Source organism: Tripterygium wilfordii, chromosome 10, assembly GCF_013401445.1.
Source record: "Tripterygium wilfordii isolate XIE 37 chromosome 10, ASM1340144v1, whole genome shotgun sequence".
NCBI lineage: Eukaryota > Viridiplantae > Streptophyta > Magnoliopsida > Celastrales > Celastraceae > Tripterygium > Tripterygium wilfordii.
The window spans coordinates 9,806,196-9,831,139 of NC_052241.1; the positions used below are offsets into that span (position 1 = coordinate 9,806,196).

Below are 24,944 nucleotides of genomic sequence, written 5' to 3' on the forward strand. Positions count from 1 at the left end.
ATGAAAATAACCGATCAATTGGTCAGTTGCTCGGTTCCATTTCTGCGATTTTTAACACTTACAATGATTACAATTAGTTATACAGTGAAGGTCAAGGGAGAGAAAAATTGAAATAGATTCAAGGAAGAAGCAATTCTACTAATTAGGTTATGAACAGGCAAAGAGGGAAAATGTATGGAAAAAGAGCAAGAAGGACCCACTTATCCAACTATCTTCCACATACTCAAATCCCCAACTTGCAGGCTCAAACACTTAGACCAGCTGACTAAACTGACTAGCATTCATTCATTTAGGAAGATCCATACAGCCATTATCTGATCATGGCAACAACTGCTTGTTTGCTACCCAAAACCATCTCTCCTTTTCGGAAAAACCCACCTTCAATTCCTTCAATAACCCATTTCACCTACTCCAAGCCATTATTCTTGAACCACCCACAAGACCAGCAACCTAGAAGACCAGCCATTCACACCCAGGCAAAGAAAGCCTCATGGTTTGTTGACCCTTTTGATCAAGAAGAGGATCCCGATCTGGAGTATGGATCATTGTTTAGGGATGGAAAGCAGGAGGAGGATCCTAGACCACCTGATAACCCGGATAACCCTTATGGGTTCTTGAAGTTCCCGATGGGGTACAGTGTGGAGATTGCTTCATTGGCATCGAAAGTAAGAGGGGATGTGAGGAGGTGTTGCTGTATAATTTCCGGTGGCGTTTATGAGAACTTGCTCTTCTTTCCTGCTATTCAACTGATTAGGGACAGGTATATGTATATCCAACTTCTACTTGTATGAAACTCCTATATATATATATATATACACTTACTGCATACAGAGACTTATGAGTTGAATAAGTATGTGTACTTTCATCTTTTCTAAGGTATTATGAGAACTTCCTCCTTTCCTGCTATGCAATTGATTAAGGACAGTTATATGTATATCCAACTTCTACTTGTATGAAACCTCTAGATATGTACTTACTGCATACAGAGACTTATGAGTTATACAGAAGTTTTGGTTGGGATGGTGAAGTTGACTGTGATAACTCCTAGGGAGGTTGCAAGTTCAATTCCCATACCCAATAGTTTCGACAATATTTAATATTTCATACGCGGGGTCTTAACTGTTGTCAACATGAGCTGGTCAGTGGGTATGTTGGGTTGGGGAATTATATGTTCCAAAAAAAAGACAACACGACTCATGACTTGAAAAAGTATGTGTACTTTCATCTGTTCTAAGGTATCCTGGTGTTCAAATCGATGTAATAGCGTCTCCGAGAGGAAAACAGACTTATGAGATGAATAAGAATGTGAGATGGGCTAATGCATATGATCCTGATGATGATTCTGTAGACCCAGCAGATTACATGGACATGCTTGGTTTACTCAAGGTTAGTGTTCTCTCATTAATTTTTCCATCTTAAGACCAAGTCCTGTTTTATTTTGTAAAACTGGATAGAAGAGCTAGCCCCAATGTCAATTCTGTTTCACCCTTTTTTGCAGAGTAGATACTACGATTTGGTCGTATCGACCAAACTGGCAGGACTAGGCCATGCGGCATTTTTGTTTATGACATCAGCTCGAGACAGAGTTAGCTACATTTACCCCAATGTAAATGCAGCAGGAGCCGGATCACTTCTAACAGAAAGTTTCAGGGCAGATAGCATGAATCTTTCGGAGGGAGGATACCATATGTAAGTTCTGTAAGGTAGAAGCCTTAATTGTACATGAACGCCTTCCCATTTTAATTATACACATATGCATTTTGAAAACTGCTTACACTGGTTTTGTTTGGTTTAGGTACCATCAGATGCTTGATTGGTTGGGGAGACCATATCGTAGTCTGCCAAGGCAACCTGTGCCCCCATTGAAAGTATTGATTTCAAGGAAACTAAAGGCGGTTGTCGAGGAAAAATATAGGAATGCAGGTGTAGAGAAAGGAAAATATATTGTCCTTCATGGGATAGAATCAGATTCACAGGCCTCAATGCAGTCTAAGGGGGACACAGACAGCTTGCTACCTATTCAAAAATGGGCTAAAATAGCTGAAACTGTAAGGTATGTAGTTTTATTTATCATTCTTGCTTTGACAAATACATGGCCAAGCTGGGACCGAACTGGCAGCACCGTGCTCAACACTGGCTGGAAATGATTGTAAATCTGATTTCTGTAAAATTTGACTTGAGCACATTGTGTAAGCAGGGATTTTACCCCAGTATTTGTGATTCCACATGAGAAAGAAAGGGAAAATGTGGAGGAAATAGTTGGAGATGAAGCCAGTATTGTGTTTATCACTACTCCTGGACAGGTATGAATACCCTAATCGACTCATCTTCCAACAATATCTGTAGACAAGAAATGCTAAACGCGTCTATAAATGTCAACGATTAGAAAGACACGATGTGTTACAGTGTTAGCATTGGCATTTTGTTTGATGCTATAATTCTTATATGTTTTAGCTTGCTGCTCTAATCAACGACTCCGCTGGAGTAATAGCTACGAACACAGCTGCTATCCAACTTGCAAATGCTCGAGAAAAACCAAGGTAAACCATGTTGTTTAAACAAGCAAATAAGTTTTGCAGATATTTGATTACCTTCTTTTTTTCTTTTCCTTTTCTTGCAGCATTGCATTGTTTTGCTCTGAAGAGAAGGCGAAACTGTTTGTTCCTAATGCAGCAGAGAAGAAATGTGGTGTTGTTTCGTCAAAAACAGGGAAGTTGATAGATATTGATGTAGAGGATGTAAGAAATTCACTGCAAATTTTTGACGTCTCTAGCTCTCGAGTAGGAGAGGAGGCCCTCACCCCTCTTGTAAATCTCTCTGTCTCCTAGCTAGTTTTCTTTTGCTTTGTAATTCCCTTACAATTGTATATTGGTTCATCTAAAGTTTTGAATTTTGATAACTAAATACACAAATATTGGTGATAGATGTAACTTGCGCCTTACAGTCGGCAAAAATGCAGCAAATCTACATTTTTCATAGATTATACAGCATGATATGCAAGACTGGTGCAAATATATGTCGGATTATAAAAATTAAATGATAGTTGTACCCTTACGTGTATAATTTTTTTTTTGTCTGGCAATTTATTTTATTTATATTAATAAGTTTGAAGATATAATTGTGCAGCAATAGCAACCCATACAACAAAATACCCCAAACATAGTAACTAGAGGGAATGCAACTCAGAGTTGCGGCCCTTTTGACTCACTAAGTCACCTAAAAATAGGTTTGATCGCATCGATTGAAAGAACTTTGAACGAATGGTAGCGAAACAAATACAAAGCAAATATATCATGGAATAAGACTAAAAATAATCTATTTGTGTTGTAGGGAGAGATGAAACAACAACGTTGTAGTTGCAGATCCATAGACAAAACAAACTTAAGATAACATTAAAATCAGCTGATCTGTGATTTCAACAATCTTCCAAACAGATTTGGAAGTAGAACTAGATCCGGAGGTAGATCGAAGTATAGATAAATCATCTTCATACCCAAAATCACTCATCTTCAAGCTGAAATTACCAATCGGCCAAAGGAACTAGTCCACTGCAAGCAATCGCCTAGAAATAGCTGGATAATGAAAGAAAACTAAAATATATGTTGAAATGATGACGGAGGAGGAGGAGGTGGTGCTAAGGTGAAGACACGGGCCTCCTCCTCCTCACACTATGAAGAGGACTGTGGTGTTACTGAGGGAAATGAGTTTTTTAGAGAAACTTTTGTGAGAGGACCCTTACTCGTGTATTATATAGTGTGTTTTTCACGATGATATTAGCATGACATCATCAGCTTTTTATGTTCTTTAAACAAACTTCAAAACGTTGATGTCTCAAAATACATATTGGGACCAAAAAAGCTTGTCAAAAATGAGAAAAATGTCTATAATTTGAAGGCATAAACATCAAAATTTGACCAAAATAGCATGGTATAGTTGTATAACTACTAGTCTTGAGGACCAGGCCGAATCAAGTTATCCTGCGAAATTTAACGTAATTCCAAATTCGTGAATTTTCATTGTTTTAGGCAAAATTGCACAATTAAATTTCACTGTTTTTCCAATTCCATGAATTTAAGTGTTTCTAAAACTGCAATATTTTTTTGTTACTACAAATTTATCTATTTTGAAAAAACAGTGAAATTTCTCTAAACTTTGAAAACAGTGAAATATGTTCCAACTAAGTACCTTATATAGCAATGGTTATAATTAAAAAAAAAAAAATATGCACTCCATTACTATAGTCATATGATATGTGTTTTTTCCACTATGATTTGAGAATATTGCATCGGTTTCTATTAATTTTCATTGTCTTAAAATTGTGGAATTTTTTTGCTAACACTAGAAAATTTTATGTTTCAAAGAAACAATGAAATTTCACTGTTTCAAAAAAGATAAACTTTTCTAATTTTTTATTGTTTCGAAAAAAATAGATAAATTTCACTATTTGTTTGTTAACTAGATTAAATTTCTCTGTAATAATACAAGTTTCTCTGTTTTGAAAAAAAATTGAAGTTTCACTATTTTGCCCAATTCCAAAAATTGCACTTTTTTAAAAGAGTAATATTTTCTGTCACGAAAAATCTCCATTTTTTTTTAAAAAAAATTCTATTGAGTTCGTATATATGCCTCTACTTTATTTCTTTTTTACATCCTAATTTTATAGTTCAGATATTTCTATTTTGAATTTTTGAATTTATTTAATAAATATTTAAATATAACTCATATATTAAAGAATAAATTTACAATTTTGTATAATAAATGAATATTTTTTCTTTTAAAAAATATATTTAGTAACTAGTAAAATGTACGTACATCCTTACGAAAACAAGAAAAGATGGTAAATTTGACTTTATTTAAAATTCAAAAAATATCCCAAAATTTTGTGTTAAAATTTTAAGTTTCCATATTTTCTATTATTTTTAATAAAATATGTATTAGAAAAATATTAATATAAATTAGTTTTAGAATGGTAGGTTTAGAAAGATCAATATATGTAATTTAAACTATTTATTCAATTATATAAGGATTCTAACTTTACATATTAAAATTTAAAATGTTTAATTATTTAAAGAGAAAAAACACACAAAAGTATTATAAATATAAAAAATTATATATAATTACATAGAATTCTAACTATCTTTTTTTTTACATAAATTGAATTTATTTAATCCATTTTTAGATAGAAGATTAGATGAGATGAGACCACCCCAAACTAGTGATGAAATGAGAGAGAAACTACGATACAGAAAAATCTATAATTTTACCCTTTAACAAGCAAATCTAATGGGTGATTACATTGCAGAAGCTTTAGCAAAACTCGAAAATATCGACAGCTTATCGAGTAGAAGAGCTTGTGGATTTCCTTGTTCAACCTACATGAGTTAGAAATAAAATATTTATAAGCACGCCACATAGTGTAGTCATTGCTTCAGAGAGAAGTGCGATTCAGGTAAGAACAAAAAAAATTAATTCAAAAAACATATCAAGTTATTATCTATTAAACCAAACTGTGTTTTCCAACTTATGCGTTGGAAACTGTATCTGATTCCGATCACGTCACACGAGGTAGGACCGAAGTCAGGATCGTGTTATGTGCTGCGGAGACTAGTCTGCACAAGAATGGACGCAAGCTATGGGGGCTCTAAGGGTGTGCTTGGTGGGATTGCTTTGACGCTCAAGCAAGTAACAGTCAAAAGGAGAGTGCTTGGTGTTTGGAGCTATTCTCTCAAATTACTATTAACTATGCTAGAGTGCAGAATTGTTTACCTGTAGTGGGGATCCCCTTTTATATGAGCTAGAACAGTTTTGGTTTTAAAAGGAGTGGATCTCCTCTCCTTGATCTTAGGCGAGATCATAGGAGGGTAAATCCTCTCTTGATTCCTTTCCTTAGTAGTTAATCTTCTTGTGAACTCTTAGAGCATCTGCATCAGTTTCTCTTAACAGATTCCCTAAAATACAGACAAAATGTCACTTTCCCCTATTTTACAGATTCCCTATCCAATCAACACTGCATCAGATTACCTATCATATTCTCTATTGCATTAAAATAATATTTATTTCTCTTTTCTTTATTTATTCTATTCATATAAACTACTTCTATTTAAAATAATAAATTAATTACATTTAAAACAATATATTAATTAAAATAATAAATTAATGTTATTAAAAATTAGAGAAAAAAATTGAGGAGAGAGAAAGAAGAGAGAGAAAAAGTGAGGAGAGAAAGAGGAGAGAGAAAGAAAGGAGTGAGGAGAGAGAGAGGAGAGAGAAAGAAGAGAGAGAAAAAGTGAGGAGAGAGAAAGGAGTCAAAATGTGAGGAGAGGAGAGAGAAAGAGATGAGAGAGAAAGAAGAGAGAGAAAGAAAGGAGTGAGGAGAGAGAGGAGGGAAAAAATGAGAAGAGAGGAGAGAGGAGAAAATAAAGTAGTAAAAAATATTATTTTATGTTTAGGGAAGTGAATAGTGGTTCTCTAGATGTAGGGAACTACTGTTCATATTCTGTAAAATAGGGAACCTCTAGGTAATCTGATGCAGAGCTCTATTTTGACAAAATCTCTAAATTTTACAGACAGACTCATGTTTAGGTAATCTGATGTGGATGCTCTTAGTCTTTGAATGGTGTCCAGTTACCAAGATACTGAGCATGCGCACTCGGTCATATACTGAGGGTGGGGCCGAGGAGCTCTCCTCCACTTTGTGCCAAGTGTTAAGACACGTGGCAGGTTATGAGTGGAGATCATTTTGATATCACCACCAACCAACATAACCTCCACAATATCTTAACTCATTCCTTTTCGATAGTTCTCCAAAATGAGATGGTATCTCAGAAATTAAAGACGCAAGATATGTCGCAAAGAGAAATTGGAAAAAGAAAAGTACCAGTTTCCCTTTGTCCAAAATAAGGATGTTGTCCTTGCTCAAAACAGTTGAAATTCGATGAGCGATTGTGATTACTGTCATGCCTCTGCATTCGCTAGATATTGCATTCTGTATAATCAACGCTGTTTGAGTGTCGACATTGGCTGTGCATTCATCTAGACAGAGTACCTGACCAAGTTTGAAACACCATCAGTACTCTCTTCTTTTTTCATTTCCCAGCGGAACCCAAGCATTCAAATAGTTTTACAAGACTGAAGCCGAAGAACCCAAGCATGCAAATAGTTTTACCTTAGAAGATTTTAGAAGAGCTCGTGCAAGGCAAAGTAGCTGCCTTTGCCCAACAGAAAATGATGTTCCAGATTCCTTTACATGAATCTCCAGTCCTCCCACTGCTTCTACTTCCTCTTTGATATGACATTTCTCCAAAGCATTCCAGATTCTTAAGTCATCATTCATCTGAAGTGGATCTAGGTTATCCCTGGTAATTCACAAGATATAAAAAGTATCAGTGGTAAGAGCTATTCTCGTTATTTTAAACTGCAACATTGTAGTTGGTGTTGACTCTCAACACCACATCAGATGAACAAGTAATCGACACATTATGTCAGATACATTTACCTTAATGATCCTTCAAATAAGAATGGACTTTGGGGAACAATAGCAAAGTGTGCACGAAGATCTGTAACTGGAACGTCACTGATCTTTATGCCATCCACCAAGATTCGACCATCACTAATCTCAGTGAGGCGGAAAAGAGCATTTAAGACACTAGATTTACCCGCACCTGTTCTTCCAACAATTCCAACCTGTTAAAAGAACAAAAAATCACCCTATAAAAACTTCTGACAATCAGGAAGTGTTACATTCAAGTTTGATAAGAACACCGTCCTACGACCTACAAAAGATTTTGTGGCAACACTGACCTGAGTACCTCCCGCTATGGTAAAGGTGATATCACGTAGTGCAGGCGGCAGAGATGGCATATATCTCATTGTAACATTCTGAAACTCAATCATTCCTTGAAATGGCCACTCTGCTTCCAGAGATTGACATCCCCTGAGGTTTTCTTGAGGAATGTCCATATACTTTAAAAGATGAACAAAGAAAATTGATAAGTATTCAATAGCGAGTATAATAAACATCAAAGTAATCAGCAGGGAAGCAAAAATATGATGAGGGGAACATCTTCGTACATGCAGCACTCGCTCAACAGAAACCATTTCCTTCTCTGTTTCAGAGTAACTTGTTAAAAAACTTCCTAATAAAGACACAACAGGAGCTGCATATGAGAGTGCCAATCCTACCTGTGAAGGAGGATAGGAATATTAGACTTTCTAAGTTAAAAGTGTAAATCATTTTATTACAGTGCAATCAACAGCACCTTAAAACGATGTTGAAAGATAAAATGAAAGTCGAAAGACATACGAGTCCTGGAGTACCAATACTGATTGGCAAATACCCAAAAGATCCAAAAACGGCCGACATCCCAACGAATGAGACTATAAATGCTGCTAACAACTGAAAGAAAAATACTGTCAGCAGGATAATTGCAGCAACTTATGGGTACCATTCTGCAGTACTGGGAATTACCTAATATTTTGTAAATGATATCCTCCAACTAACAAAGAAGTAGAGTATTTGTTAAGATTTTGAATCCATTGTCGTGTTGCCAAGTTCTGTGGCTAAAGCACAGGTGCGTATTTGAGTCTAACAGAATTTAGAATGCATGTCCAACTCATTGGAACCATTATCAAGCTTCATTGAAGACACGAGATTATATTTTTAACATTCTGAGCATGGGAAAATAAATATTTCGGGGGTTTTTGTTGGAGAGTACACAAATCCAGACACCAAGTAACTCTGATCAACAGGTGTTCATTGAAACAATCATAATTAAGACTTGGAAAAGCAATGAACCACAAATGTTGAGGGTTTCCTTCTGATTTTTAAATCAGGTGTGTTAGCATCATTGCCAGAGTCAAGCAAGGGAGTTTCCCATCAAGTATCACTGAAAGGATTGCAATTATCTGAGTAACGAGTTGAGCGAGCTTAGTACTTTAGTTGTGGGTCTTAAGCAATCATAAAAGTCTTATTCTTGATAATTTCCTAAGTTTTAATGGCCATAATTTCTGTACGAATTACTTTAATTTTATGCACATATAATTGTCGTTTAGCAAACACGTTAGGAATTTACCTCAAGATTATTCAATTAATATTCTCAGTACTAGTGTGAGTGTCATATAAAATGCATTGCTGACACAATTTTGACATCATAAGTTAAAGAAAGTTGTCAACTATTGGGAACTGTAATGAGAAGCTCAGAAATACCTGAAGGCGCAAGGAAAGCCACAAACTTGCTGTTAACTCTGAAAAAGAAGTCTGCTGATACAATGCCACATGCTCAGTGAAACTACTTAAGAAAAGGCCCTGTACACAATTACATTTTAGGGTTTAGGCCATATATTTATTTTTTTGTTTGTCACCCATGCAAGGTCATTAAAAACACACGTTGAAGCAACACTCCACATTTCAGTAAAATACAAGGAAAGCTTAATGGTTTAATAACAAACAGAGTTGGTTTGTTCGGCTGGAAATCGGTAAAAGAATCTAAACAAGAATTAAAATAATCACCAATTGTCAAAATCTACTATATTGGGCATCACTCAAAAGAAAACTCACTTCCATGAATACTATAATTTTTTTCAAAATCCAAAATTCTAAAGTCCTCAGGCTATCTCCTGCACTAATAGGAATCAAATGATTACTTCCATATTACACAACTAGCACAGCTTAACTGCAGTATTGACACTATGTTATCCAGTTCAAGAACTATAGGAACATGGTGATTAGCATCTAGTTCCTTAGAGCTAAAATACCAAAACATTAGAGACAAAATCAGCCAAGCCCAAACTGTCAAACAAAAAGAGCAAACATCATTCAATTGCTTTTGGTACAAATCATAAACTGCTCAATGCTCATCAACCTTTTGGAATCCACAAAAACCAAGTCAAATCTATTTAGAAAAACATTGTTTATCTTGGAAAGGTCCCACAATTATTTATTTATCCTGTTTCTTTATCATCCGATAATTCTTCTAAGTAGTGTGTTTTGATACATAAGGGTTTAGAAAAACATTGTTTATCTTGGAAAGGTCCCACAATTATTTATTTATGCTGTTTCTTTATCAACCGATAATTCTTCTAAGTAGTGTGTTTTGATACATAAGGGCTGAATGAATATGCGTAGCATCAGTTATCAAAATAACCAGTCCTGAGAAGCAACATTCATATTTTTACCTCAGACTTGAATGCCCTTAGGGTAGATGATCCATCCAGTGTCTCCATGAAAATTGCATATATTGGAGAACGAGAGACACTATCAAGTCTTCGCAGTTCCCTTGATGTTGACCTGTAGAAGAACTGAAGAATATTTGCACAAGTATATGGATTAAAATTCAAAATATTGTCTGGAATTAGGAAGAGTGTAATATAAATTATTCAACCCACTTCAACAATGTGTCTCAAAAATGTGAACTGTAGAAGGCATTTATATTATCTTAAAATAAAAAGAAAATGTACTGGAAAAACAAGCCTCAAGTGTCTGAATTTATAATTTGAGCACCATGCATTATTAACACCATTTTCATAAACGCTAAGAAGCCTCTCCACATATCATGTGGGGGTTACATGTTGCCTGCCCCTTACCACCCACTGCGGTAGCCTTGTGCACAAGTGTTGTTCACCCTTTACCTTTACTAAGAAGCATTGGGTTTTTCTTTGTTTTCCTCAAAATTGTTTAGAAGATATTGGGACGACCATGCTTCCATGGACCTAACAATCCTCCTTTTTTTTGTTGTAAGCTCCGAGGAACACTTTTTGGGCTATTACTTTTCTGGCTGTTTTCCAACTAATTCCACAAGCATGCTTCGGTAAACATTTTTTAATGGCGCTCATTGCTAAAGAAAATACTATGGCAATATATATATCATTTAGAAGTGTCAACTAATTCCATAAGCATGCTTCGCTAAACATTTTTTAATGGTGCTCATTGCTAAAGAAATATTATGGCAATATATATATATGTATATCATTTAGAAGTGTCCCACCATTGACGTGCATCATCTTATTCACTCTTGTATCCAGTTCTGCTCTATTAGTCTTCATCAGGGATTCTTACTCATGATACTAGTGAGACCATGCCCAATTCAGAATTGATTGAAGATAGAAAAAAGCAAATTTTAAGATCCAACATGTCCATAGACTAAGAGTTGATTAAACATAAAAAATGTAGCAAAACCTTCTAAATACAGCAAAAGTCCTCGCAAAATACTATATCTTCATATCTTCATGCATTTTATACCAAGAACATGTGGCAATAATCAAGTGCCTGTGCATGAGCACAATCAAACACATACCTGTAGCTTGTTGTAGATGAACCAAAATGGCAAAAGCAGGAGCAAAAAAAACACCTGCAGATACTTGAATAGTGTAAGTATAATACTATCAATGATATATGAAAACAGCTGCAACTTTAGAACATGGAAATGAAGTTAAAAGCATTCAAGTACCTGCACATATGACAAAACTATTGCTATCCCCAACAGACCAACAAAATTGGCTAGCAGAATATTGAGAATAAATGGAAGAGAATCATCGATTGTATAGAGATCCGAAGACAGCCTACACGAAACAGTTGATGTACATTGCAGAATGAGTATATGGATACTAGCACAATTTCCTATATGGCACCAAATTCTGACCTGTTAAGAATTCGCCCACGTGGTGTCTGATCGAAGAAATATACAGGTGCATTAATAAGCTTACTGAGCAGTATATTGTGCACCTGAACTGCAGCTTGTAAGCCACCATATGCAAATGAGAATGCTCTCACCAGTGTTAGAAACGAGTTTATGATACAGAAAATACACAGTATGACCTGCACAATCAGCCACCAAGGAAACAAACATCTAAGTGGAAGCTCTATTTTTATTTCCTCTCTTTATTTCTTTTTTTTTTTTTTTTGTTCCTTATCCGAGGTGAAAGGAAAGGGGTGCATGTTCATTGACTTCCGTCCAAAAAATTAAATAGGGAGTCTTCAATAATTACATAGATGCAGATAATAACATTCCAACTTTTGTGGAAACAAATAAGTACCAGATAAAAGGATGTAGAGTACTTTGCTTGGATGCTTCCTGTCGTATCAACCCAATATGAGAGCCACAAGTCATTTCCATTGCGAGAAGCTTGCATCAATATAGCTGAAAGGCATATTGTGAGTGTGACCAACCAGCCAGAAAAAATGGCGTAACTCCTACAGAAGGCAAGCCAACAAATTGTCAAGCAAAGAAACAGAAAGGACAACCCATGCTTTCTTTAAGAAGGTATTACTTACTTGTATACAGTCAGTTCAACTTTACCCTCTTTCCTCGTCTCAACTTCAACAATCTCTTGTGCTTCCTCTAAAGCATGCACTGAATCATTCTCTGGAAGGATACTTTGCCTTGAAACCGTATAAGCATCGGTGCCACATTCTTGGTCTCGAACATCTGAAGCTGCATTAAAGTCATTTAGAGGAGAATATGCTGAATACAGAGAATCTGCAGATTCAGCCGAGTTTCCCACCCACTTCACATGTCCTTTGTCCATTACGACAATCATATCAGACTTAGATATTGCCTGTGATGGATGAAAGAGCAACTTGGAATCAGTTTCCAAACAGCTAGTCAGTAGAAGTAAAATTACAGAATCAATTAAAACATATCATTGATAACAAAATTGTTAAGTCAAAGCATGCCTTTCGCCCTAGAAATAGTTTTATAAGTGAAGCAACTAAATTACTGAGCACATTACTTGATAAACGTATAGGAGGAATAGACATTTTTCTCAAACTTCCTTCCGAACTTGGTGTAAAATGTAGTTCTTGACAGTTGCCAAAGTTCAAGCCAAATATCATGCTTAAACTTGGCATAAACACGTGAGAATATTCAATAAAAACCAAGGAGTGAAACGGAATAACCTGAATGTTATGGGTACAAAGAATCCGAGTCTTGTGTCCCATAAGAGGACCCATAATAGCATTTTGTAAGATCCACCTAGCAACTTGTGCATCAACCGCACTGAGGACATCATCAAGGACATATATATCGGATCCATGATAAAGGGCTCTGTTACATAATATAAAAAACAAGAATTTCTATAAGAATGGTTGAAATCTCAGGGTAATCCATCGAGAAGCTAACAAATATGAAGGTGTACATATATATATAACCTTGCCAAAGCAAGACGAGCTCTCTGTCCACCGGATAAGTTGGCTCCTTTTTCTCCAATATAAGCCATGTCACCACCAACCATTTGTAAAATATCAGCATCCAGTGCGCATGCCTTTAAAGTATCTGAGTACCTGCTCAAAACATGGGAAAAATCACATAATTGGAGAACTGGTGGAACATTCTAAAATTTGTGAATTGTAAGTTCCCATATCTACAGAAAGTCATGAGAGACATAATTGCCTCCCCTGTTAATAAGATGAGGGATGCAACAAGAAATTTATTGACATCGACAAAATCATTCAAACCTTTGTGACTCATAATTCTTCCCTAACAAAATATTTTCACGTATTGTTCCTGATAAAATCCAAGGAACCTACACAAATTCAGTAGACAACAACCAGTATAAGAACATTTTAGCAGAGAAGACAGAAAAAACTGGAAGCCCTTATAGAATAACTGTGTAGACCTGTGGTACATATGCTATAGATTCACGACAATGTATTGTTCCACGAATGAGCCGCATTTCTCCCAATATTGAATTCAGCAAGGATGACTTACCAGAACCAACCTGAATTTGTGAAGTTCGCAGAGAGAATAATTAACGAGTAGAAAGTGGAAATTGATCCCACAGTCATAAGAACTTGTATATATCATTTCTATACCTGTATTAAAGTGGCTGGACATAAGGAAAAAAGAAAAGCATATCAATCATTACCCGTAACAGTTTTTTTTATTGCTACCATCTAACTTGACCTTGACAGTATTTTAGCTTTAATGTATCTAACTTCTCAACTTTTTAATATTAAGTCATCAAGACGAGTTGAATATCTATTTAATTATTTATATTGTCTTAAAAATCTAAATCATTCATTTAATTGATATTATATTTCTTTTGATTGAATCGATTTTGTTATTCTGTAAGACTTTTTCTTTATCGTTTTAAATGAATTTTTTTTTCATCTTGGCATATAATTACTTTAACTATTTGTAGTTATTTTCATCTTGGCAATGTGAATTCGTTAATTCCATTCACTATTATTTCAAGCTACTTTCTATACCAATCTCATCGTGTCTATAACTTCTTCAGTACTTTCATCCATATCCTTTTCTGTCTCACTCTCCACTTCTTCGAATCTCCTAGTTCATTCCTATCAACTTTCTGCACTGGACTAGTAAATATTAACATACATCCCTTAGCTCAGAGCAAGAAATTTTGGTTTTGGGTGGCACTAGATAAATACATGATAATATCTTTAGTAAAAATCACTATTTAAAAATTTTTAATGTTGAGTAGGATCATTTTATTTTAGTTAATAGATTCATTATGTCAGATACTGTAAATCTTGTTAGTAGGACTCGGTGTCAAGTTCTACGTTCCAGCCAATTGCTATTGCTCCCAATTTGAAGTCTACAAAACCAAGATTTCAACATGCTAAACATGGCTGATGTTACTTACCTAAACAGAATTTTCAAGAAGCTATAAGCTTGTAAAAAATCAAGCCAAAAACTACCTAGTTGGACAATCTAGGCAGAGTATTGACTAAGTTCAATATAACATTATTAACCATCTCAACTAGTAAAGGCAACAGATTTAACATAATAGAAAAGAACGTAATGCTGAAAAGTTTCAATTAGATATTTCACCTCTCCAACTACAGCAACCAACGAACCCTTGGGAAGGTTTAGAGTCACATGATTCAGCACCAAATTCCAGCATTCTTCATCATAGCTTGACCAAGTACTACATGCATCATTTAGAAGTACTGCCATGTCTTCAGGGATAAAATCAGGCTGATCAGTTGCTCGTTCTGGTTGAGGATTGTACTCTCGACAACAAAGAAACCTGCTCAACCTTCTGGTTGATATGAAGGCCTGCATCAAAGGAAAAACTAGCATCAGTATCAATGACCATTGCATACCACAAAGCAATACATCAACATTCATGGAAGATGAAAAACTCACATCTATCAGTCCATTAATGACCCAAGGGAATGAATTGAGTGGAGAAATCAAATTATTAAAAAGAGCAAGACAAGTGAAGACCTGCATACAAAATGTTACTGAGTGATACACTAAAACTGAAAATTGAAGAAATTTAATATCGATGCACCAAATGTTATAAGCGCCTACGAAAGAATCAAGCTATCATTAATGCATCAAATAGGATTCATTAGAGAACAAAGAAGACCTGCAAATGACATGTCTGTGATGAACAGGCTTAATAAAGCGAATTTTCAATAGGAAGCAGAGGAGTAATAGAAGAATTTCAAAAGCGAAGGGGCAGGGGAGGGATAGAAGTATAACAAGAATACCGTTGCAGCATCAAGCTCGTGTCCCATCAATGTATAAAGTCCAAATGTGGATAAAGAGAAGAGAGTTGGTGTTGTAGCCCAAAAGAACACACACCACGCATCCAGATACTTTCGTGTCTATCAAGAAAGGTCAAACCTAAAATATTAGCAAATCTCAATTTTTATCAATTCCAACTCTCGGAATACTCATAAAAGACAGTACAGTTGCATACAGCCAAGTGCTTCACTTCTGAGGATCTTGTCTTCAATAACCAACTAGAGAAAAGATGTTCCCAGCCATACATCTTTAGAGTGCGGATATGTGTCAAAAGTTCACCAGCCCTTCTAATTCTGCCAAGAGAGCAGCATACATTATTACCTATTAGAAGGATATGGCAATGTTCATCATAGCATTTATTGCCATTGACAGCGACATCATGTCGACAAATTTTGTTTCTGTTGCTATAGCTGAGGTTGTTTGTACTATTAACATCAAACCTAACACTACAAACTCAGAAGAGAGGACGAAGTCTCACCAATAGATGCATTATTTGCAAGAAAGAAGAAGAATATAGGACCAATATCGTCCTCTACTAGAACTCAGCTTTTTTTTTTTTTTTTTGCCCTTTTGTTTAATGTACTGTTTTTGTAGGCTACCTATTTATTGGCCTCAAATAAAGTTTCCTTGCATTCAAAAAAAGAAAAGTAGTGCTATAGAGAATGATATAAATGATTCCATATGTACCTTTCATCCTTCTGCTTCATCATTTTCTCCGTCGCATTTGCAATCAATTCAGAAATCCATTTGTTCACTATCAAATCAATTTCAAAAACAAAGGAAATGGGAATGGTCCTTAGAAAATAATCTCTAGCTATAACAAGACAGTCAACTTGGCTAAATGTCCCATGGTTTATAAAGAATACTAGATTTCTGGGGAACACATCAAGGAAAAACAAAAGTACGATTTGAATGATGTTGACCCCTGTTAAGCATCAATTACTCTCGCCAGCCCCCACATACTACACAAGTATATTACCGGAGAAGCCCCCACATACAACGACACAAATATATTACCAGAGAAGACACTTAATAGATTCACATGAGAAATCAACACTAGACTCGCCATTTATAATGCTGCTCAAAAGCAAATCAAAACAATATGAAATCAAACTATCACTAGAGAAACAAATTAACAAGCAAACTATAGGAAGGTGAAGAAAAACTACGTTATTGGAGAGATTCACTTCAGGAGATAAAATAGAACACAACTTCTCAATGGAGGAAGGAACTCCAACTAAAGGGAAATCCAATGAATATTAAACCAATTCCCAGATCCCGAGATAGAAAGAAATCAAGTTCATTTATTAAGGCCAGTCCTGAAGCAATGGCCAGATAATAAATATTTGTTAAAAAAATGCACATCCAAGGTATCATGTTCCCAAAAATGTAACAGGGGTTAAATGGCAAGGATCAATAAAAAGGGAGGAGATATTTTTAAGTGATTCTCTGTTTGTAGTATTAAGGAAAAACAATTAAAGAAAAGGTACATGTATTCCCAAGCGGTAGTAGTTACCCTCAATTATTAAATTACAGAATTTCTCAACTCTGCCCTTCAAACTACAAAACTTAGACATCAACCATGCCTAGCTTAAAAATATCATGTAAAATATGTTTTATGCAATATAGAACAAAATCATAGAGCATTAAGACACCATATCAGTGTTTCTTGCTCAACCAAATGTATCTACATTTATTTTCAAGACAACACATATTTGATTGATGGGAGAATGATAAGTGCAGAAACCAATAATACAACATCGCACATTGGTACACGGAAGATCTGTTTGATTAGTTTTAGACTTTTAGGACATAATCATAGAAGCAGATTTTTCTTTAAAAGTCTACACAATGAGCAACATCAATACCTGGTATCAATATGATAGTTATTGCAAGCCCAGAAATAAAAGCAAATTTGACTTGTGTATACAAAAGATACAGTGCAACTCCAATTTGTAAAGGCAAGCTGAAAGTTCACAACGATCAACATAGTTAAGAACTAAAGAGTGTGAAGCAATAGATAAGCTAAGAATTCAACTAAGACAGATTGGGAAAAAGGAACTTTTTGTATTGAAGAGATTTGGAGGATTATAACATGCCCACAGATAAATTTGATTCACTCGCAATAATCCATGTTTATATATACAAAGATTAGTAAAATGACATGAATATGAGAGACAGTGCGTCTGTCATACTATGATTCACATGTAAGCTCATAAAAAAAAAGAGGAAACTATTTCAAGGAAAAAAAAAATTTCCCTAAGAGCTACCCTCCAGCTGCATATTTATGGCTCGTACTCATTCTCTTCTTTTTTTTCCTTTTTATGGTGAAACATTCCTCTATTCAAATGTTTGTGAAGCCTACAACTCAAATTATGTATCGAAATCAATAAGGTTGTTTTAAATATAACATTATATATTTCATTACCTCCACGAATCATGTAAACTGTTACACAAGTTGACTATTCGATCAGCATCTACAGACATAAATGTCTGTATTTCACCATCAGAAAATTTTGATCGTTCAGCTAAGCTGACAAATAGACACTGAGACAAAGTATGAGTGATTTAATATAGTTTAATGACATAGGAAACTTTCACATGCAAAGTAGTTTGGGTGAAGAAAACATAACATCATCTAGAATAAGGCAGGTTACTTGCGCAATATAACATCTCTAGAACATTTGAAGCACCAAAATAGAACAACTTTGAATTTTCCTCCTTCAAAGCGTGTTGACATGACTAAATGTGAGCCATTGCATGTTACATCAATTGCATTGGAACACAATCACAGCAACATATAAGAAAATGCTGAAATACAAAATGATAAGCAATGCCAACATATTCATTTGTCCTTGGATATCCATTTCTAAAGGTTGACATTCTCATCTCTAAATACATCCAAGAAGAAGAAACCCCATTCCAGTTGCCTAAATTCAAATGCAGCAACTTAACTAAAGATAGAAATAAGTGTAAGATACCTTTCTATATGTAGCTGTCATAATGCTTGACCGTAGCTTTAACTTCAACTTGGAAAGATGATATGAATATTGTGTATCCAAGAACGATCTGCACCATATAAAGCAACTCCAACTATTGAAGTTACATGTGATTATTAGAAAATAAAAGAAGATCAATGCAAACTCACATTTAGTTATTTATTATAGAATAGGAAAAGACAGACATGAAATATCATAACAGAAAAATGATTGTAGTAGGAACTCAAACACGCCAAATGCATTTGTGTATGCTATGATCCCAAAATTACAAAACAATGAAAACTAGAAAGTTCCGGTGTTATGTTATCTTACTGAAGAATGATCTCAACTATTTTTCATGCTTCTTTAAGTACGTATCTCAGTATTAAATTATTAATAAGCAACAAGAAAAGCAATATATGGAATCAAAAATACAGGAAGAAATAAACTAAAATCATGTCTACATCTAAATGAACAATAAGCAAAGGATTCACTTTAAAACTGAAACGAGGCCCAAGGATATCGCAAGAAGGTAGCCATCCCATCGCCGAGAACCTAAGGAAAGAAACAAAGTGACAACAATACTCACTGATACATTATTCAAAAAAAGGCAATTACAATAAAGTAAATCCACTAGATACGCATAAATGTTGAATACAGATGTGCATATATTTAAAAAGAACAATGAGAATTTACCACACTGACAGAGGGTTTTGTTTGTGTGTCATCAAAAAATATGAGCCTTTAGCTAGAAAGCAACGACAGGATGACCAACCAATGGTCCACGACTACGAGTTAGCAACCAGAGTTTATTTCTTTTTGAAACCTTAAGAATCTCATCCAAGATCCAACCATAAAGTAAAGAAAAGCTTGGCATGCACAACAGAACAAAAGTAAAGGCTACCAAACATTGAGATTATACAAATAGAAATATAAAACTCTCATACGTATCGGTTCATACTATCAAAGAATGCAAGCTTATAGAGGTTGTCATTGACTAAACTCATCCTCACATTATGGTCTAAGTTATGTTAAAAAGATCTTTCATATCTCTTATGAAGCCACAAGTAATCAGGATGCCAAAACGTAGGAGAGTATGTGTCATAGAAAATATGCAGCCAACTTCTCTTCTAAATAAAAAAATTCAGGTTTTAGTGAAAACAAAAAACTGCATAAATGCGCTTTAATAGGAACTTAATTCTATTTATAATTGTTTTATAACTTATAAGCCTATTCCATAGAAAAAAAATCATATGGGAAATCATTTAAGTTTTAATCATTTTACATAGTATCAGATGTAGAGAGAAACAAATGTACTATAGTTAAAAGCAGATGTATGTAATACTATCTCTAATGCATTCAGAAAATGCAAACTCCTGGAAGTACACTGAAAGCATAAATTATAGTTATGCTATTTCAAAATCTGAGGAATTAAAGATTCACAAACCTTGCTGAAGATACTTAATGAGCCTATTAAGAATCAGAGGTCCCATGAAACCGATACAATCATTTAAGACCTGTAGAAAGATGCAATATGACACACAGGAAATTCACAAGATTCCAAATTGTTTTTTTCTTTTCTTAACTATTAAACAGGATCTTCTCACATTCTTAATTATCGTAATTGAAAGCATTCTTTCTTTTTTTCCCTCCTTTTGCTTGAAGAGCAGTATACACATGAGCTTTCTCCTTTTGCTTGAAGAAAAAAACCAGAAGGGTGCAGTGTTTTTAGTTGAGGGGGGTTGACAGTTTAGGGATGATTTCTCATAAAAGAACGTGGTCTTTCCCATTACTATGACACATGAGAATAGGCTCAATGCTGATCCTTCATGAAAAATTATTATGGAGGTAAGTCCTTCTATAGACCATCCGCTAGTTTCTACACTAATCGCCTCCTTTACACAACTAAATAATAATATTCATGTTGTTTATCAGAACTCATTCATGCTCTTTAATCACCATAATCTTTCCTTGGAACCCTATCATCCGCCTTCTCAAATCAATAAAAATAATCCTTCTTTTGACCACATAATTAAACAGCCACCTCAGTCAAAGAACACAACTAAGGGGTGATAAGAAAATGGGTTTTATACTTTTATGTGAGTTTTGCTTCCATATTTATATTAATGTATGTGACATGGGATTAAAATGTTAAACTATAGCAATTACCTTTAATAGACCTATACGAAAGTATGCCCATCCATATGCATGACATATTGCTCTAAACAAGGATGGGTTATGGAAGTTACTGCTCGCCTGAGTTTGCCAGCTGCGCAACAATTTATCAGGACCACTACAAACATCCATATCAGCAGGTACCAAAAGTAAATCCTCCAAATCAAGCTGCTTTACCGCACCACGATTCATTACAGGAGTGACATATTGGAATGTCAAAAGATCCCAATAGCTATGAGAATTTCCCTTTGCATGCAAAGTGACATAGAAACAATTTGTAAACAAATAGTAATCAGCAATATAGATCAGAGACCAACTTATAAATCATAAGCTTCAACCAAACATAAATATTGGTATAGTCAAAAGACTCAAAACATAACAATCATTAACCCCAGCCAATTCAAATCAGCTACACAATCTATATTCTTGTATTAATTTGATATGGGAAACAATCTATGCAAGAATTGTTTACCTTTTGCGTTACCACAGAGCCTTGTGCATGGGAGTTTTTATTTTACAAAGGATTAGTTAATTTAGACAGGAAAAGGGTTCTCATTTATAAAGTTTAAGTCAACAGAAAGTTACTTACAGAGTTCCGAAAACAACCTTCTTCAATGTCTTTCTCTACAAGCAGTGAGTCTTCCAAGGAGCTACAATTTGTTAAAGTAGAAAAGACAATCAATAAAACCTGAGAGTAGAAAATAGTGTGCACAAGTATCGCTCTCTATGTACATAATCCTCAAATTAATGTTCAAAAGGAAGAAAATGTTAGAAGTGAAAACTTTTGGAAAATCCATAAATGGGAAAACTACTTTATCCACTTTTCTTATACCTACACCAAAACAGAAAGTGGGGCATGGTGTGTGTCAATCAAGAAGTTCAAAAAAACTTGCACGAGTACAAATGAGGAAGTTTTGGAGAAGGGGTGCAGAAGAGAGTGAACCCATGGTGAAAAGCCTATTTTTGGGTCCCAACCCAGTGGTGCCATGAAAGTTTCATGTGTTATACTTGAATTATTACTGGACTGCTCCACCAACAATGTAACAATTACAAAAAGAAAAGAAAAGATCAAGTAAATTTACCTGCTTAATGGAGATGCATACTTCACCCTGATTACATTAATGTATATTCCGAACACGACATCCAACAAAACAATAGATATCTCTTTAAGAAGATTTAAAACCTGCCCCACATGAATAAAAATCATGAATCCACATTTTTTCTTTTGGGAGGTGGATTGACCTTGCATATATAGCAGGTCGACAGTAAGCATATTTTTTTTCCATTTTCAAAAGAAAATTTGGAACTGAAATCAGCACCTCCAAGGACGAAAATGTTGCCAGCAGACGAACACTTCCCAATAGCAGTTTGATGATCCACCAGAGAGATAAGATCCAGTTGCAAAAAATGTAATAGGAGCAGGCACACTTTGAGGAGAGCATGATAGAAATCTACAAAGTTGCAGAAGAAAAGCATCAACATATAATACCAATGATACTATCAATTCTATAAGAGCGTAACCAAGAACTTTAACGTTATTGTCCTAGTTGATCCTGATTCGACTTTAGAAAAAAGATTACCTAAACTGTCAATTGAGATTTGAAAACATCTAAAAAAAACCAATGACCACGACAAGACCCTGTATGAAGCACGTCGTTTAACTTAAATTTTACGAAAGTTTACCCAAACTATCAATTGGGAACAGTTGAAGAGCCCCTGATCATAATCATACACAACAACACTTCCATTACGTTCAGTCTTCAGAAGCAAAACCAAGTCCACAATGGACAGACACGCTCCAAGTACAGGTAGAAGGTGCAACAAAACCTTCTCTGCAAGGTTTACCTGAAAGTTCTAATAAAAAAAATTAGTATAAGCACCAATCACATAAAAGGAATAGAAACAGATAATCATGAAAAAAAAAATTGAAATGAGAATGGAGAAGCTGTGATTACTACTCAAGGGAGAAATAATGCATTAACTTCATCTGCCACAGACAACTGAAAATATGATGGCAGGAGCAGTACATACAAAGGCAACTAACAGGACCAAAAAATGAAGGAAAAAAAAAAACCAACGGGATTGATAATAATAATAATAATAATAATAATTAATATATTTTAATTCTCTTTTAGCTAATAAGCCAACAAAATCAATATAAGATAACAAGGGGCAAGTAGAAAGATTGAACATCCAGAGCATATAAATGAATGCATGCAATGCGTAGGAGCAGAGTAGCAGTTCGCTTTTCATTGCCATCTTATAGACATAAGAAATGCAGAAATCAAATTCACTGCAAAATATCACTTTCATATTAAATTTCAGATTAAAAAAATAAAAAATAACAATTGTTTGGGCAAGCTGAAAATATAACCAGATAAATTCAGCCTGATATTCAATGAGTCTTTCACCTGTAAGGACGTCCTTATTGGGGTTTAAATAAGTACCTCAACTTTTAGGTCCATAAACCCAAAAATATTTAAGAGTAAAGTTGATTAAACAATCTTAAACCCTAAACACTAAACCCCAAACGCTAAAATCCTAAACCCCAAATACAAAACCCTAAACCTTCAAATCATAAACCCCAAACATTCAAATCTAAATTCTAAACCCCTAAACCCTATATCCTAAACCCTAAATCAACTTTAATCTTAGTCATTTGGCTAGAGCTAGGGGCTAAAAATTAGAGGTACTCATATAAACCCCAATAGACGTGTTTACTGGAGAATTCCTAGATATTTGATATTGACAGAAAAGAAAATGCAAAGCTATTTTTTGTCCATTCATGCTTTCAGAGACAAAATAGACCATAAATGAGAAGTAAAGAAACTACCCTCAAATTTTTTCTGGCATTCCTTTTAGCAATTGCGAGGAGGGAAATAATGACAATAGACACCAAGTTCACTCCAAAACCCAAAAAAGTTAAAACTGTCAAGGAAAATTGATTTTGTACAAGCAGCAATTATTATAACAAAGCCCTCATTGTAAAAGCCAAAAGGATATAGGTTATTAAAACACTTGGAGAATCTGCCACCATCCCATACCTGAAAACACAAAATCACAGATAAAAGCAACAAATTGAAATCAAAGTACCACAGCATTCAGTTAAAGAAGAAAATTTAGAAAAATATAACATCTACAGCATCAACCCCAACAGCGACCAAGAGAATATTTACAAAGGAAATGGAAATTTCTGCCAATACATTAGTCTATAACCTCACTGCAAATAAAATGCCACTTAATCACAAGGTTATTCTAAGCCTAATTTCCATGCAACGAGGTTGATCTTCTCATGAAATAAGAAACCAAGACTATATCGAGAAGAAAAGCTTATTCTCTTTTTCTTCGTTAGAAAACTTTTTAAGAAAATAAGGAAACATTACCCATAAGGTTCTTAGCCATGTTACTACTCTGTTTCTTCGCTGAAAAGTTTCAAAAACAAAATACGAAGGAGAAATAAAATACACGAACAGAAACTAAGAAATCGATCAGAATCGGTAGTCTGAAGGTGACAGTACGAAGACGAAAACACTAGCCATAAGGTTCTTAGCCATGTTACTACTCTGTTTTTTCGCGAAAGAGTTTCAAAAAGAAAATACGAAGAAGAAATAAAATACACGAACAGAAATTAAGAAATCCAAACCAAAATCGGTAATTTGTTGATGAAAATCGCAGAGAGAAACAAAAAGGGAGAGATAAATAAACAGAATGTCGCGGAGCAGAAGCGCACATAGGAATCGAGAATCAGGAAAACGAAGCTGGTCTTCTAATGAAATAAGAAACCAAGACGATATAGAGAAGGAAAGCTAATTCTCTTTTATTTCATTAGAAAACTTTAAGACGTCAAAATAAGGAAATAAGGAAACATTACCCATAAGGTTCTTAACCATGTTACTACTCTGTTTCTTCACGAAAAAGTTCCAAAAACAAAACACGAAGAAGAAATAACAGACACGAACATAAACTAAGAAATCGAAACCAGAATCGGTAGTCTGCAGATGAAAATCGCAATAAGTGAGAGACAAACAAACAGATCACGTGAGGATTAAAATAAAAAAGAAGTGACAGAACACATACTAATGGAGAATTAGGGCAAACGAAACTCTTGAATGTCATCTCTGGTTTTCCCCTTCTCGACGTAGTAGGAATGGCTTGTGAGAGAAGCCGAAGAAGACAGAGAGAACAGTGAGCCACCTGACACAATAAATAACATTCCTTAACAAAGAAGGTTTGTTTGGATTTCTTTTGATCAAACAAGTTAACGTTACCCGCATGATCTCGCTGTTTGTTTCCTTAA

The 24,944-nt window shown here is 34.8% G+C and overlaps 2 protein-coding genes across 5 annotated transcripts; one reads left to right on the forward strand and one right to left on the reverse strand.

The window, feature by feature from the left end:
* The first annotated feature begins 140 nt into the window (after window positions 1-140).
* Window positions 141-2,930, forward strand: LOC120007019 (photosynthetic NDH subunit of subcomplex B 1, chloroplastic). Of its 2 annotated transcripts, XM_038857170.1 has the most exons (7): window positions 143-760; window positions 1,236-1,386; window positions 1,499-1,689; window positions 1,796-2,053; window positions 2,198-2,303; window positions 2,455-2,540; window positions 2,621-2,930. In XM_038857170.1, the coding sequence occupies exons 1-7, from the start codon at window positions 321-323 to the stop codon at window positions 2,826-2,828; spliced, it is 1,440 nt and encodes a 479-aa protein (XP_038713098.1). In that variant the 5' UTR covers window positions 143-320; the 3' UTR covers window positions 2,829-2,930. The 2 variants fall into 2 exon arrangements, with proteins under 2 accessions (XP_038713099.1, XP_038713098.1); XM_038857171.1 differs by lacking the exon at window positions 2,621-2,930 and having other exon boundaries at window positions 141-760; window positions 2,198-2,304; window positions 2,438-2,540.
* A 2,182-nt stretch (window positions 2,931-5,112) lies between these two features.
* Window positions 5,113-24,820, reverse strand: LOC120007530 (ABC transporter C family member 13). 3 transcript variants are annotated; one of them, XM_038857810.1, is made up of 36 exons: window positions 24,725-24,820; window positions 23,651-23,691; window positions 23,481-23,568; window positions 22,331-22,492; window positions 21,967-22,098; window positions 21,730-21,830; window positions 21,237-21,297; window positions 20,642-20,893; window positions 19,920-19,989; window positions 18,967-19,027; window positions 18,476-18,563; window positions 17,923-18,041; window positions 17,363-17,460; window positions 16,182-16,248; window positions 15,670-15,787; window positions 15,458-15,574; window positions 15,108-15,188; window positions 14,790-15,017; window positions 13,612-13,713; window positions 13,451-13,518; window positions 13,145-13,276; window positions 12,893-13,040; window positions 12,269-12,552; window positions 12,031-12,187; window positions 11,637-11,812; window positions 11,445-11,556; window positions 11,292-11,345; window positions 10,174-10,296; window positions 9,206-9,304; window positions 8,303-8,395; window positions 8,071-8,181; window positions 7,801-7,962; window positions 7,496-7,683; window positions 7,166-7,355; window positions 6,878-7,045; window positions 5,113-5,372 (listed from the first exon to the last, which is right to left on the reverse strand). In XM_038857810.1, exons 1-36 carry the CDS (start codon window positions 24,761-24,763, stop codon window positions 5,292-5,294), a joined length of 4,371 nt encoding a protein of 1,456 aa, XP_038713738.1. In that variant the 5' UTR covers window positions 24,764-24,820; the 3' UTR covers window positions 5,113-5,291. The 3 variants fall into 3 exon arrangements, with proteins under 3 accessions (XP_038713738.1, XP_038713737.1, XP_038713739.1); XM_038857809.1 differs by having other exon boundaries at window positions 22,331-22,501; XM_038857811.1 differs by lacking the exons at window positions 23,481-23,568; window positions 23,651-23,691 and having other exon boundaries at window positions 5,114-5,372; window positions 22,331-22,501; window positions 24,725-24,778.
* Between the last annotated feature and the right edge of the window lie 124 nt (window positions 24,821-24,944).